At 42.4% G+C, this 16,390-nt stretch overlaps 1 protein-coding gene across 1 annotated transcript in view; it reads left to right on the forward strand.

The window, feature by feature from the left end:
- The first annotated feature begins 790 nt into the window (after positions 1-790).
- kif26ab (kinesin family member 26Ab) overlaps positions 791-16,390 on the forward strand; it is a 69,457-nt gene continuing 53,857 nt past the window's right edge. The window contains exons 1-2 of the mRNA XM_061062802.1: positions 791-1,046; positions 1,259-1,477. Coding sequence (XP_060918785.1) covers positions 984-1,046; positions 1,259-1,477 — 282 coding nt within the window. The 5' untranslated portion in view covers positions 791-983. The remainder of the gene's footprint in view (positions 1,047-1,258; positions 1,478-16,390) is intronic.

Consider the following 16,390-nt stretch of genomic DNA (forward strand, 5'->3'; position numbering starts at 1 on the left):
TGTGGCCACTTTCGCTTACGTCACCCACATGAAATATTTAAAGTTTACCAATTTAATATTTAATCCAAGCACCTCCACCCTGCCAATTTGAAAGATGCTGTTCTGCCATTTGACCTGAGGATGGCGCCAGACACCAACAACAACAACACAGAGGCAAACCTGCGTCTGGAGGGAGAGGCAACAGTTGCTGCTGTTTGCTGAATTTGAGCGATCACAGCCCAAATAGAAACCTAATCATAGAAATGATCCATTATTCTAATTTTTTCTTTTTTTGAAGACAGGCCAATTATTCAGCAATAAACTGGCTGGGATATACGATTGTAAAATCAGAAATTAATTTTGCTAACTTTTACTCTGGTTTAATGTGTTTAATGGGAAATTCAGCCAACACTGGAGACAGTATAAAAACAAGCATCAGAACACTGATATAGCCTAGTTTTAGTGTGCAACTACCTGAAACAGTTAAAAGCAACCATTAAATTAAATAATAATAATAAATCAAACTTTAAATAGGCTATCGATGAAATTCCATGAAAACACAAGGCGGATATTTGGCAATTAGGAGTTTTGTTATGAATGTGCAAGAATCGTGAAACATCAATAAAGTGTTGAAAAAATAGCGGATGCGGAGAAGTTAAGAGTGGTCTATGGCTAAAGAACAGATCAGAACCCTCTGTAGTCCCTCCACCTCGCCCAGGAAAAGTTTTCTTCATCCCTCCCACTCCAGTAGTAACACCGCCTCTTGCTCTGGGCTGAGCGTCCTCCTGTAACCAAAACTCCTCTGCTTTAAACTTATGGCACACAGTCACCAGTTGCCTTCGACCAGCAGCTACTGGTCCAGTTAAAAATCTGACACATGACTGGTTAACTTCAGTCAGGGCTTCAGTGCAGCCTATGGCTCCTCTGTCCCGCGTTTTACAGCGGGAAAACGTTTTCATTTGGAGTAAGACGACCTCCTGAAGGTGTTACATTAACCTGGGAGAATGAGCTGGTTTGGGGGCATTTCAACTCCCGATGGAAAAGACCAAAACAACCGTGTGTTCACTGTAAGTGCCTCTCAATGGACATGTTTAAGTGTACAAGTAGGATTTGTCTCGTGTCATTTTCAGCTCGCTTAAAGTCGCAGAACTTTGGTGCGCACTTTGACAGGTGCTCTGTATTCAAACAGGTCGTCATGGGACGAACAAACTCTTTCACTTTCACACTTGTTGTCTTTCTCATAACCCATCTTAATACAATGCTCTTTCTCTTGCTACAGGTGGAGGGATGTCCGAGTGGAGAGTCTCCGGTGACCCCCAGGAAAAGACTCCTCTCTGCGGAGGACGCGCGCTGCAGTAGCCGGCCTCCCCCTGAGGGCGCCGGGTCAGTTTCCATCTCCGAGTCGGAGGAGAAGGGAGGCTTCTGCCAGCAATGTCAAAAGAAAGTCACAGAGCTGAAGAAGCAAGCACTAGCCCTGGCAGACCAAAACTCATTGAAGGTTGGTGTAAAAAAAACTTTTTTTAACGATGTTTTTGCCAATTTTTCATAGATTTCAAATCTTACTGCAATTATTCTGACCATAAAGATTTAAATAGGCTACTGTGATCACCTGGATTGCATTGCTATGTTACTGTTAAAACATGCCTGCATTTTGTCCACCTGCACCTGCTTTGAACACACATACTACTGAACAATGCCATTTAATCTTTATATAGGCCTACTTTATAGTTGTACCAAATATGCTCTCAAGTTGTTTATTGCATGTTTGACTTCAAATACCAGCCTTGGATGTGAAAATGGACGCTTTTGAAACTTTGAAAGTGGCCCATTGTTTGGCTAAACAATGCTTATCTTTTTATTTTGCTGTTGGGCGTGGGGGATTGAGGGTGGGGGGGGGGGGGGGGGGGGGGGGGGGGGGGGGAGAGTCGGGGGAGTTGAAATGAGCGAGCCGCTCATGTTGGAGACTGCGGAGAGGAAGTTAAAGTCCCAGTCGACCTTCGCTGTGCATTGAAAGTGTTCCTGTATGGCTGATCCCACAATTCCCACCGCTGTTAAATATAGGCCCTGAGACTGCTGCGTCTGTTGTTGTGGCTGGCTGGGTTTTACCCCTTTGAGTCTTTTCTCCTTTGTTGAGAGTCCCAAAGTCAGATTGTGTTACAGCTCTTCAAGGTTCACCTCAAATCCCACACATCCAAAAGTCCAGGTAGACAAGGGACAAGGGGGCATTTTTGGAGCACCTGTGTGGTCTCTTCTGAGCCTATCAGATCTTTGTTCAGGTATCAGGTAAGTCCATCCTGTAAACACATGAAGCTGACCCCTGTTTGCCATTATCTACCATGGGAACTCACCTCCCCTTTTTACTGTGGGACCCTCCAGAAGTATTTTGCAGCCTTCTCCAGGTGCTCAGAGACCGGCGCAGCCCCCTTTCCCCCCTATTTTGCACTTGTTGATAGCTAAATTGGGCCTTAATTCCGGGGTGACAAACAATGATGGCAGGGTATGCTTATTGTGAAGAGGTTATGGTATGGTCTTCTTTAAGCGAAGGATAATAAACCCATTGTCTTTGCCCACCTGTAAGTTCTCATTGTATGCATGATTGCTTTCAAATTGCTTCCTCCGTCGGAGGAATAAGGTCACACGGGTCACTCAGGTGGCCCTGCTGGTGCATCTTGGACCACGGTACCTGCCAGGGTTCAGTCTGTGTTGTGTCTGAGGTCGTCATGGGAAAAACCAAATCGGAGACTGTTTACCCGAGGTCGCAGCTTCCCCTTCCCTCCCCATCCGTCTGCCGTCCCGTTTTTTTGTGTGGAGAGGAAGTCGGCTTGGTCCCCAGACATCCCTCTACAACCTCCCCCCCTCACCCTGCATGTAGACGTATTGTTTAAATACAGTTGTAGTACAGAGGGGATCAAAACTCAAGGAAGAGTGTTTGGGTTGACTGAATTCACTTTGTACATGAAAACAAGAGGGAAAGTTGCTGAAGCCTCTCCGACAGCTTTTGTGTTTTCCTGTTATGGTCTAAAGGAACTGCACACACTGTTAACGGCAAGACGACTTACACTGTAGCTCAGAAGTTTTAACAACAGTTTCACCTCTGCACAGAAACCACTTTTGCAGTAATTGAAAAATGGAAATAACAAGTTAGTTTTTCTGCATCCCCTTCCACTGGAAGCAACATTTTCATGCTTTCTGACCTGAAAAAGCCTGCTCCAATACAAGAGTATTTACGTTTGTGTTTGACAACTTTCTAGAACAACTTAAACTGCAGATGCAATCATACTTCCTTTTCTACACATCATTAGCAATGCTTTTAAGTATTTTATGGCATTTTTTGAATTCCTAGCCCCCGCAAATTAACTTTGTTGGAAGTATTTCCTTGAGCTTGCACCATTAACTTCAAGCTGAATTGGTATCTTTCTGAAAGACTTAAAACTGCTCTTGGAAAAATCCCATTTTCCTAAAAGACAGGCATTAACAGTAGAGACTCTGCAAACCTCCAGACTAGATATAATGAGGGGAATTCACCGACTTCATTTGCATAATTAAAACCTACAGTCAGGAATAACTTCAGTAGTGAATAGCAGACAGTCTGGGTTTTAATAATTGTGCTTATTGTGGCTGGACAGGGAGCCTCGGTGAGTATGATGTGAAGAAAGATGATCACCCAAACCACAATTTCAAAACACTAATTAGCCTTTTATTTTATTCAGACTCTGTTGAAACAGACAGATAGAACCTCACAGCTGGATGAGATTCAATAGCAGCCCATAAATGCTACCTATTGCTTGATTTTGGAAGTCTGTGACCTGAGGGGGGGATACTTAATATTTTAATTGTTTGTGCATATGAGACGAATTGAGACGCAAGTGTTTTTTGAGCCTGTGCCATCAACTGTCACTTGTAAAAGTTAAGAAAGTGTCAGTGACAACAACAGGTGATTAGGTTTGTAAAGAGCTAAAAGCATAAAGTCATTGTGACCTGTAAGGACGATCATTCCTTCCCCTTGGTCGTGCTAGAGCAGCTCAAACCCAGAGTCACAGTTTTAGAAGGGTTCTGTTATTGGATATCTTTTCTTTTTCGGGGTGGGGTGAACCTGAGTAGTGTTTGTTGATCTTTGAGAGGTGGGAGGGAAAAGTCAAAAAGACTTGATGTTAATAAAGTTAAAGGTTGATTGCTAATGTTTAAGTAATCTGTGGAAGCTCAAGTTAGAGGAGTAAAAAACAGTTTTTAGAAATGTAAAAATATTTCTTTGTTAAGCTGTTGTAAATGTACGAATGCATCAGGAGCCGTCAACCAGTCAGCTTAGATGAGCATTAAAAAAAACAGGACATAGCAGGTGGCTAGCCTGAGTCTTTCCAAAGGTAACAAAATACACCCCCCAGTATCTTCAAAGCAAACTAATGAACACACAATGGACCTCTTGAGATCAGAACACGTATAAGAAATGAAGCAGAATATTCTATTGGGACAATAAAGTCAAAGAATATAAACAAGACAATAATACAAGGGCGACTGCTTTGGACCTAAGCTGGTGAGGGATACTGTCGGAATGAGATCAAATAAATGTTTAGTCTTGTTGTTGGTTATAAATCACTCAGCCATTGCTGCTTTTGCTGTTAGCATTTCTGTGAACAGTAGGGCTGCTGTCTATGTGTGTGTAAAATGTACATTAATCTCAAACCAGTTTTTGATGCCTCCAAAATAAAACATATTTAAACTTGTAAGTATTTTGAACATGCAAACCAGCTGACTTTTGATTTAATCTAGCCACTAATAGTTAATGAGAAAACTCTTAAGTTTGGTCAAGCAATAAATATTACTGTTATCCTTTTTTTCCGGGCCAGGTATATCTTTTTCTGGATTGGTCTATCTTGACATGCAAAGCTAGTAGTTTCTGCTTGTTTCCACTCGTGGTGCTAAGCTAACATCTGCTAGCTACAGCTTTATTTTTAGTGTACAGACATTGGTGGAAGTAAATATCACACTGGACTTAAGCAAATAATCACAGTTACAAAAGTATTCAACCATTTCAGTTAAGATTACCCGAACGTGTTTGTTGTCCTCCAAGCTTTGATGTAGGAATCTTTAATTATAAAACTGTTTTACTAACGTGGACATTTTAAAGCCAGTGTTTTTGAGAGGAAGCAGTTTGGTTTGGCATGCTTAAGAGAGGTCACTAAATAAGTCAGCAGTGCTAAACACACGCTCATAAATACTGAGGTCTATGAATAATCGAGCAGTCTTGGCCCTTGTGAGTGCACTGACTGATTAACAGAGAAGGTCCTGCGTTGGTGTGAGGGCTTCAAGATGTGGATTCACTTGAGCTGCTGGAGGTTGAGGTCAGTTGTTGCCAGGTGGTCAGGGCATGTGGAAACTGAGTTTAGTTAAAGCTAACCACTTTTTTCTTTCTTTTTTATGAAGATCCAGGTCAAAAAAAGTGAAATCCTTGTGACAGAGAACAAGCTAACAAACAGTTAATCTCAAATACATTGCCCTGCTGATGTATGCACAGTGTGTCCGAGCCTATTATGGATGGCTTATGTGATGAATGTTGCTGTAGGAATCAATTTGTACAATGAGGCCAGTTTTTTTTTTCCCCAAGTAGAATTCATAAATTATGGGAGCGGTAATTTTCACAAATGACTCATTTGCATTCATGCTTGCTTTGTTTCTGCTTTGTTCTCCGTTGACCCTTGATCCACTTTGAGTGTGGCGTTGTGATTGAATCCATGTAAGTGAAGTGTAAGTGAAATCCCGTTGAGTTTCCTGAAGCAATGAAGAAAGTAAATAAAACAATGCTGTACCATGCAACAAATGTTTCCTGCATACAAAGGCATTGTTTGAGAGTTCAGTTGACTCTGTATTTTGTCACACATTTCTGTACATGTACGTGAACGTACCAATCTATCAGTTACTTTTATTTGGACAACAAAAGTTATTGTATGACGTAACACAGAATAGCAGGACTATTTCCTCTAATAGAGTGATCCAATCTTCATCAATCATGAGCAAGCACTTGGCCAGTAGAACCAGACCTATTGCTTGATTGCCATTTGCCTTGACTGGATGGGCCAAGAAAGTGCTGTGGACTGTACGTTCTTTGCTTTAATCCCATTTCTCTTACTCGCTTGCCTCCTCCTTGCCCACTTATGCATTTGTGTAACTGTCAAAGTGGAGTGTTTGGTTGCCAAGTACCCAGCAGCAACATATGCTTTGTTGGTGGTGTTTCTGTGCAAAGATGAGTGTGTGTTTACATTTTTGCGTAAGATAATTTTTTCAGGAGACAAAGTGAAGAAGTGGGGGCTGGTTACCGGCTGCAGGTCCACCTCCCCAGCTACTGTTTCCCAGGCATGTCAGAGGGAGTGTTACCTCTCTTTTGTTGACTGACCTCAGACCTTTCTGTCAGTTTTCCCACTCTTGATGGTGGGTTAGGGTTTCAGGGGGCCAACCTGGACTGGAACAGGTGTACACTGCCCTTTTTCGCTGCAGGAGGGTTAGGCAATCGGGCGAAGTGACTGGCAGATGGATAGAAAAAAAAAAGACTGTGTGTAAAAGAACCCTCTGGTTGTGAAACCTGAGCTAAAGTAGAGGTAAAACAGAGCATGACCATATTTTTCTATTCACCTCTAAGCACCTGAGCCCCCTGAGGCTCTCTGTCGTGTGTGTGTGTTGTGTGCCTGCTCACCGGTGCGTGCACCCCCGAGAGCCCGGGAGGAGATGAGAGACGAGGCAAGAGAATGGAGGAGACTCAGGAGGCTGAGTGGTCCCCTCGCTTCATCCCTGCATGCAGTGTGACTCCTGCTTTATGGCATGTGGCTGTATTAAACCGCCGAGTAATAATCTGGTGTCAAGTGGTGCAGAGACCACAGACATCAGTCATAGCACTGCCGTTCTGTACTGTACACATGAGCCTCGGCAGCACGCAGCTGTTCACTGCCACATTACCTCAAGTCTCTTCATTCTCATCCATTCTCTTTTTCAGGAGCTGGCAGCCAACACTTTGAGTCACACATCTGCATGCATTGTGTTCAGTTACTTTATACTTACTGTTAGAGCTGGGTATTAAACCTCAATCATTTTTTCACAGAACCTGAAATGAGTTCTTAGCAGGAAGTATTAAAAACTACAAACCCTGGCATCCATTGTCTGGCTATTCAAAATCCTATTCATGTTTTATTTAATTTATTTCTTTGTGATACATCTGAAAAGTTGCTGCTAGGTATTTCATGTACTGAAAGTTTCAGCAGCTTCTTTTCTAAATTGAAAATTTATTTTCATAGGAAAACATGGTTGGATTTATGAAACCAAAGTTATCAATAGAGTATAATTTGGTAGCTTTATGATATAACTCGACTATTCTGTTGCCACTAGTAAAAAAACACTTCAAATGACACAGGCTGTAGCGACACTTTTACAGAACAGGTAATGCATGTTATATAACCAAATCCTAGTAGGATGAAATGTTCTTAAAAAAATCCCTTTTTTCTATAATTTTACAGCTTTTTTTTCTACTTGGAAGCCATATTTTTCCGCCACAGTGCTTTAGAAGTCGACGATGGAATGACTGCGTCATGGAATGTAAATGGTTTTTCATCAACTTTCCACCTTCTAGATGTTCCCATCTGGTTCTGAAGTTTTCACTTACTAACCTTCAGGCAGAGCTGGAATGGATGTTTCATCTTCACTATATCAGCTGCAAATTCTCTTTAATTTGGCGATCTGAAAGTGAATACTTATCGCAATTGGAGAGGCTAAATTGCTATGAGGCAGAGGGCAGGAAATGGGTTCAGGGTGCACAGATGTGAGGGTTGATGGATCTTGTCGGAAACTGAGCTGATGCTGACGCCTCATGCTCATCCCCTTTCAACAGGGGAATATGAAGGAATCTGTTGGAGGATGAGGAATTCTCAACCCGAAATAACTTTCATTCCTTTCAGCTGCACTGCGCTCATGACTGAAAATGAACAGTAGCTGACTGAGGTGCAGTTTTCCTCTAGACACACACATACACACACATTCACATCATCTGCAAACAGATACACGTGCACCCGGGTCAACCCATGGTTGAGTTCAGACACCAGCACATATGCACAGAGTTTACCTGAATGTCTCCTCTTTTGGCCATCTGGCCCTTTCTGATACACCTGCATGCCACTTTAATGTCTACAGAGAGTCGTTCCAGATGTTCCCTCAGTTCCCTGTCAAGGTGAGACGAGCTATTTGGAGCTGCTTAGGCCTGGGAATTTACTCTCCTGCCCTCAGTTATTGTAAAGGTTGCGGTCTGCTTTCATTCGCTAAAGTCAAATATTCAAAGTCAACCTATTATCCCTAACAGTTATTCAGTAAAGACGTTCAATCAAAGAGTGGGACTTAAGAGAGCAGCTGCACCATTACCTTATAATGAGCTGATGAAAAAGCAATAAGCTACCAGCCATGAAACTTTATGCTTGGTTGAATGTCTTAGCTTTTCCTAAATCCCTTTAAATATTGGCCTGGAGATGCATGTTGCACTTAGAGATGTACTCCATACACAGATGGGAAATTAATTGTTTTGTTTTTTTCAACACAATTGCAAATGATTTAAAAGTCTTTTTTTTGTATTTCTTTGTATTTTGGGACATTCTGTTATTCATTTTTCACCAAAACTTGGAGGACATTCATTTAACAGCCTATGAAGCTAGAACTGGGAGTTAGCTTACTAGGATAACATGAAATCTTACAGCAGGGTGAATAAGCTAAGGATTAACTTAAAGGTTGCTAGCAGACTGACTTTGTTTGTAGCAAGGCTAGCAGTTTCCCCTTGTTTCAGTCGAAACAATGAGTTACCTGTCTTCTCATATAGGCTAAGTTAACAAAAAATAAAAAAAATAAAGCTGGTTTCCTCCCAAAGAATATCTTTCTTTAATCAGTATGGCTTTTTGACTTCATGCTAGCTAGCATCAAACAAATCTGTTATAAGTGGTCATTTAGAGTTAGCAAAAGCAAAATCATGGTGTCTATCACTGTAATAGTCCAACATCTTTCTGTAAATTTGTGTTTTAAAATAGACATGACTTAGTAGGCATTTACAACTGAGAACTGGATCTTAATTTGGTCCATTTAACAATCGTTTGTACAGAATTCTTTGAATTATAGTACCAGGAAATGGTGAGATTGTGACAACACTTTCATTCTTTGGCTGTTTCTCATTGTTTGTATATTTAAAAAATGATTGCCCTGCATAATAGCTCTCGTCTGAATGGGTTTACTGCTGTTTACTGAGGGATCTTGAGCTACAATGAGCCAGACTTAAATGAAACAATGGATGTGCAGTCTGGGCTGACAGGGCAATGTGTTAGAGCACAGCAAAGGTCTGCAGAGTCTGAGAACCGAGAAACAAAGCCTGAAATGTCAACGAGCAAGGAACACAAATGCAACAAGAAGTGTAAGCAGTGGGAATGAATCAGTTTGACTTTTTAATTTAGGTTGAACCAAAGTGTGCATGTGTGTCTATATACATACTGCGCATGCTCTTATAGCCCAGCTCCATATGTCAATGCTATGTGAAGTGATGAGCGATCTGGACAGGCAGCAATCCATTATTGAGCCTGATTCAGAGTATTGGAAAAACATAGTAGTTGAGGTATATTTCGAGCGGGCACTCAGACACTGAGGAGCACTGAGATGGAGGTAATCTCCTGCTGGCTCCATAAAACGCCTCAATTGACAGCAGGCCTTGTGGTAGCAGACAAATCGCCTGGCTTTTAGCAAAGTGCTGAAAGAGAATGCCAGCACTGTGTATCCTAGCCAAGATGGATATGCAGACGACAAACTCTGGGCTGTTTGGGCGTGGCTCCCTTGCTCACAGCAAACAGTGGATCAGAGTATGGTGTCGAAGTTGGACTTGACATTGCCTTCTTTGCTTTCCTACTGGCAGATGTTTGTTTGTTTTTTTTGTTTTTTTTTTGCCTTATTTATGTTTGCAATCAGGAAAACATGCCCAAATTACTTGGAAAATTGTTGTTATAAAGTGTATTATATATTAGGAGGATCTCTTAAGTTTAACTTATTTGTTTAAACTTTATTTATATAACTCATTCTTTCATGTTTGGGGCTATAAGGCAAACTGTTAACACTTTGCTTTCATAATATCACAGCCCCAGCCCACAGTGACTGATATATATACAACACATCAAGTTTACATTGAGCTGCATGTATGTGGTGTCATGGCAGGTTTTCTGCCAAATACTAGTAAAATAAATATTCAACATTTATCTCTGTTTTGGTCTCCACCAACTCCTAAGAGAAACACGTTTCGGCAGCTTCACTAGCTTGTTGCTGATAGCTGCTAACTGCATGCCCTGTTTAGTGTTAACAGGTAGCATGCAGAAGCTTTTAATGGTTTTGCAAAACGTTGCCTGAAACAACAGAGATTACATTAAGAAAGAACTGAAACATAAAAGTTATGTGCCTGTCACAACAAAGAGCTAAAGAGTTTCTGTTTTGGTTCTTCAGTGTGAGTATGTATTAGAGCAGCTCTTACGACGCTCAGTAAAAAAGCACAGTCTTTAATAACCCTCATGCAGCAGTGTATGAATGTCTATATGGAAATAAACTTGTCTGAGCACCTGCTGCTAAAGTGTTTGTTCTCATGAACATGTCTTACTGTAAATCCCCAAATTCCAAACATTTACTATTTTTTTGGAACCAGTGGGAGAAATTTCAATATAACTTAAAAGTGTACTCTGACTCTCCAATACCTTAGGAGCCTCTCAGTGAGCCACAGTAGCAAACTGTGCAGCTGCTGTGTGAGTGCACCATTCTGCTTTCACGTCATATTTCTATATATATGTCCCAGTGACAGTATGCATGCAACTCTACGTGATTCTATTTGTGTTTGTGTAATAGCAGATGGATTGAGGTGGCTTGTGTTGTGATTGGTAGATGGCTTCTGTTAAGTCTGTCTCACTGGTCTCCTCTGCTATACGTCGGGCTATTCTTTACGGTCAGGAGCTCATTCTGATACGTATATAGTGCTCTATAAATCTCTGCGCGGTGTGAAAATGCCAGTCAAAGTTCACACCGCTCATGTTCATTTCATGCTTGAGCGTCCAGCTCTGTGAGCGAGGATGAGTGTGTGTGTATTGATGATGTGTGAATGTGCGTGTAAGTACCATAGGAAAAAGAAAGAGATGAAGCACATTCAGAGTCCCTCCATCTTTTCCACTTTGCTGCAGAAGTCATCCATCTTTTTGAACTTAACTGCTACCAATTTATGATTGCATTATTACAGCCGGTGTTTTATCCCTATTCCTACACACAGGCCTGCTGGTGGTGGGCTGGTTAATGGGGAAGGTGATGGAGAAGGTGACTGGCCAGTGCTATTACTCTGGTACTGGCTTAGCTTCAGATTGAATATGACGAGAATAAGAGCCCTCTTTACCTTTTTAACCCTGCTGTTTCTTTTGACTTTAGCTGCTGGTTTACAGCTTATACCAGTATCTAACATGCCACTTATTATACTGCTAAACCACCATATCAGTTGGATTATTATCCATTATCATAATATTATCTATTAGATATTCCAAAGCCTTGAATTTGCACCTCAGCAGGTATGAAGGGAGCAGGATTAGAGTGAGAAAAGAAGTGTTTTCAGTGTGCATTTCTTTCATTATTGAATGTCTCGTCTTTCAGTTAGCCTGCTGGTATTTGGAAGGAAATAACAAAGCCATGCATTCTACAGAATGGCAGAATAATTGCTTTCATTCCCAGAAAAGACTGTGTTGCTTAATTCTCTAATAGGCAGAACATGAAAAGGTCAAACCCAGATGTATGGATTTTTGTAATGGATTTTCAGCAAAACAACAAAAAAAAGCAGATACGTCCCTACTTTGCTACTTGAACTTGACAGCTTTACTTTCTATTTTAGGATTCAACCATCTCTAGTCCAGATAAGCAGCAATTCATTGATGAAGAGGAGAGAGAAGGATGCAACATTGCTGCTGTAACCAACAATTTAAACTCCTTTTTGTGAAAATGTTTGCGCCTTGAACCTTCGGAACATCTGGAAACTTGGTGCATGCTCTGTTTTTTTTGTGCAATGTTAAACTTAATAGGCATTTTTCCCTCCTGTGAACTCTTTCAGTAAACACATTTACTGTGGAGATCGCCCGTCTGTGGAGAAACAGCTAAATGAGGGTAATTAGTTTATATTCAGATCAGCAGAGATTTACTGCATGGAGAATTGTGCCATCTTCAACTTGTCATTACTCCCAGAGGATGCTCGTGGAATAAACCTTCCCCTACCTCTCTCCCATGAACCCACTCCCATTAATAGATCCGTCCTTTATGCTTCCCCTCTTGTTACTGCTGCTCTATTTTATGATGTCACTCTCCCCGCTGAAGAGCTCTGGGCTGTTTTATCTCCTTCGTGTGTGTCGGGCACTTAAACTTAAACCTCTCTGTTTACGAGTCCCAAACTGCCTCTCCATCCTCTGCTTTTGCTTCTCAGTATCAGCTAGGAGTCATCTTCAAAGCCCGAATATCCTCGCTGTTCTGGGAACTGGCTGTTGGGCCTTACTGTCTGGACCCCCGGCTAAGTGTCTGACTCCCATGCTGAGTGTGAGAACGAACTTATGAGCGAGTGTGGACAAATTTATCATGGAATGTAACTTTTTTTTCAGCTGCTTTTAGTTAGTTTTTTGTCCTCTCATTGTGTTTTATTTTAATATGTGGATCATTCTTGCTGTGTGTTTTAGGCACTCAGACATTTAAAGCAACACAATGATAGTGGGTGTTGTTTACTGGTCTAAATGTATGCATCAAACACAAACATTGGTGGAATGCCTTTGAACGTGTCTGTGCAACATCGTATTGCTTCCCTTCCTCTGATGCCCGCTGAAGAGGAGGGAAGCTCCTGGAGAGCACACCTGTGTGTTCGGCCTTGGAGAATTCCTGCAAAGCTATTCGGAGCAAGAGCGGATGCCAAAGTTTTTCTTCTGGTTCTCTGCAACCAAATCACCTCCCACCCTCTCCCCAGAGCAGCATACAGTGCCCAGAAGTACATAAGAGTCATTCTTTAGTGTCCACTGCAAGTCCAGACGAAGGTCGGCTGTAAAGCTATTATGGGGTCAAACTGAAATGTGTTTTTATTTACAGATAGCCTTTTACAGGTGGTGGCAGCCTCATTTTGACGTTACAGCTATGTGTTGGTTTCCAAGGTAGGCCTTAGTCACACAAAGCAATGCTGACCTTTACTCAGAGACAAGTCATGCGATCAAAATCTTTTATTAAATTCCCATTTCGGTTTTCATTTGGTTGCAATCTTAATTCGCCAATGCTTGTGATTTTCTCTATTTTCTATGTGCTGTTGTTGACCTTCAAATCGAATGTGCAGAAATTGATCCAAAAAAAGCTGTCTTTGTGAGCGTTCTCTAACCGACATGCATTCAGCGCTCTCACACGGTCATTACCACATCCGTCATGCCAGACGTTAGATACCCTCGCCTCCCTTTTCTGTCCGTCCACTGACCCCCTCATCCTCCCCTCGTCCCACGCTGGGCATTTATGTCTTCATCTCTTTGTGAGGGGGAGGCTGTTTTGGCTGCAGCGTTCAATGGAGGGTTGAAACTTGGGCACACTTGAACTCCAACAGAAGCGGCTACTGGAGATGTAACATGACCTGTATTTGACCTGTGGGACTTTAGCTTATTTGTGTTTTTATTTTTTTATTTTGTGCACCTCTTAAGTGCCCACACATCCAAATCTCTACCTATCTTTTTTTTATCAGATATTGGTTCCCATGCCAAAAAGCCGTTCAGAAAGTGGTTCCTGCTCGAGTTGTTAGGTTATAAAGCGTGCTGTAAAAGCCCTACAGTAGCCATTGAAAGTCACGGTGGTGCTATGGGGATGGAGGTGCTCGAGGCTCCTGCTGTAGCTGAACAATGCTTAATTAGCTCATAAACAAAGGCTAGTGGGGGATCAGAGAGGCCAATCAAAGTGTCCCGTTCCCTTTGAGCTTCTCTCGCTGTCAACAAAGCCGCTCTAATGGCCCCGTCACTCCACTTGTTGTGTCTCACCGTGGTGTGCTTCCTGGCTACATAAAAGCCCCACATTCCAAAAAAGGAAGCTTCGGGCAGATAAGACACCCGTCCAAATCCAGCCCCCCCCCCCCCGCTCCAGATATTGACTTTGCTCCTCTGCTCACCTCCAAATGTGTGTATGTTTGGTTCCCCGTGGCAACCGCTGCTTTCATCTCCCTTCTTTCAGCCTTGTGTCCGTGACTTTGGTGGTCTGTTTTATTGTGTTCCTTTGTGCGACGCTGTGCTGGCACGCTGCTGGGGGCCTGTGAGGAAGTGTAGAAAGAAGACAGTACCGGGCTCTGCAGAGGTTATTCCACCTTGGCTCGAAAACAGTTGTGTAAAGAGATGTGTGTCTGTGTTTGTACTAGACAGTGAGTGTGTTATTTTTCGTATGTTTGCACATGAGGCCCATCTAAAGAAAACACAAGTCCTTCGCCACATGAGGACAGTGTGGCAGCAGGTCGCAGGCAATCTGGGCTTGTTTGCGCGACAATGTTATCGTCTCCTGTTTCCTGTCAAAACAGGAAGAGACAGGGGCGAAAATGGAGGCTAGGAAAGTGCTGCCTTGATGTGTGTTGGCTGGAGGTCCAGCTCCGCCTGACAGTGACCCTACCCGGTCAGGAAAAACAGACCAGCTCAGGGCGTAACCCACAGCGGGACACTTCATGCCGTTATTTTTATCACTTTCACAAAGCAGAGCGATGCTTTTCGCAGCTGTTGAAACAGGTCTGGGTCATTTTTGTCTTCCAACACAGGGACGGAGCAGCAGGCACAGAAAGAAAGGGAGACATCCCATCTGGCCATTTCTTTCTGGCACACTTCGCAGTCTCTTGTTTACGTAGGGAAATCCTTTTTTTACATTTTCCTAATCATGAAAGTGGGACACTCCTTTTCTTTGGATGATCCCTAGACCTCCATCACAATACCTTTTCTGTTGTCATGTGATTTTATCCATCCGTCACACATATTTGGATGGGACAAGCACACACACAGTTGACCTCTTAAATACTCTTTTATGGTGCATAACTGCGTCTACATTCCAGACAGTAGAGGCACGGTCAGTGTGGTTAAGTCAGGGGATTACAGCTGATGATTGCAGGTAAAAGCCCTGCCGTCTGCTGTGATACGGCTTAATGAGAAGGCATGGACAGGCACGCTGCACAAAACAGCTGATTAGCAAGTCGGCTAATTATTGACTGTTGAAAAATGATAACCATCTCAAGCTCCACTGCTCAGGGATTCGCTGTGGAAAAGCTGAGAGTCGCTCTTGTGGAATTCCTAGAGTTTGAGGGGGAGCTAAGTTTAGCACTTTATGGTGTCTCTAAAAAAGAAAGAATGCTTTCGTCAGATTCACCAGATTGCAGCAAAAGTGGATTTTATGCTTTTGTTTTTCCAGCAGTCTCTTTTGTGCACATTGATGCTTGAAAAAGAGACTGCTAGCAACAGATGACTTCAGCTGCTTGGAGAATAAGATTCCTTCCATTTGTCTCATTTGATGAATACCTCAACATGCGGTCAGACAGGTAAACATCAGCAAAACATCTGCATGTAGTGTTCAGATCGACAGCAGAGGTCTTCCCCTGTCTCTGACCCAGATTAAGATATGCCTGTGTGCTCGCTGAGTTTGGGGTCGATGTCATCAGCAGGAAGGTCAGAGTTCGTTTGTCTTTCCTGACAGTCCTTCTGGTGGTGTTCCAGCATTCGGGCAGAAGGCCACACTGACGCTGACCTCCTTGAGTCACACAATTAGTTACCCTATGACCCCTAAGTCCTGCAATCAGACGCTGAGCATGAAGCAGGCATGCTTCTGCATCCCCAGACCCTTTTTAAATATGATTGTGTGTGTGGGTATGAGTGTGTGCGCAGATGTAGCACGTGATTCACTCTGACATGATCTAATCGCTCCAAGATCTTTCTTCCTGTTGCTACTTCATGAAATTAACAAAACAGAGCGACTGAAACTATGCATAAAAATGTATACCACACTTAATGATATATCTGGCATCTTTCCATTTTCCACTCTTAAATACATAAAATATCCATTAGTCTACACACTGTACAGCTCTCCTCTCCTGAAGTGTTATTAAACTGCTCGTTACTGTGTTTCTCATGCTCTTAAGTGCAATTAAAGTGCATCACTCAGGGTTTATGCACACAGACAGACTGTTATGAGAACCATTGTACCCTTGAGCCAAAAAGTATATATCTCATTGCAGACTCAAGCTTTCTATTTTTACTCACTTTGACGTCTTCCATCCTTGCTGTGCAGCTGTGAACACGCAATTCAGAGCACACTGCAGCTTCTCTTCTGTTTCTCGCAGGGTTACTTGTTTCTCCGTCAACATGAATTC

The sequence above is a fragment of the Labrus mixtus genome, chromosome 18 (genome assembly GCF_963584025.1).
Source record: "Labrus mixtus chromosome 18, fLabMix1.1, whole genome shotgun sequence".
In the NCBI taxonomy this organism is placed as follows: domain Eukaryota; kingdom Metazoa; phylum Chordata; class Actinopteri; order Labriformes; family Labridae; genus Labrus; species Labrus mixtus.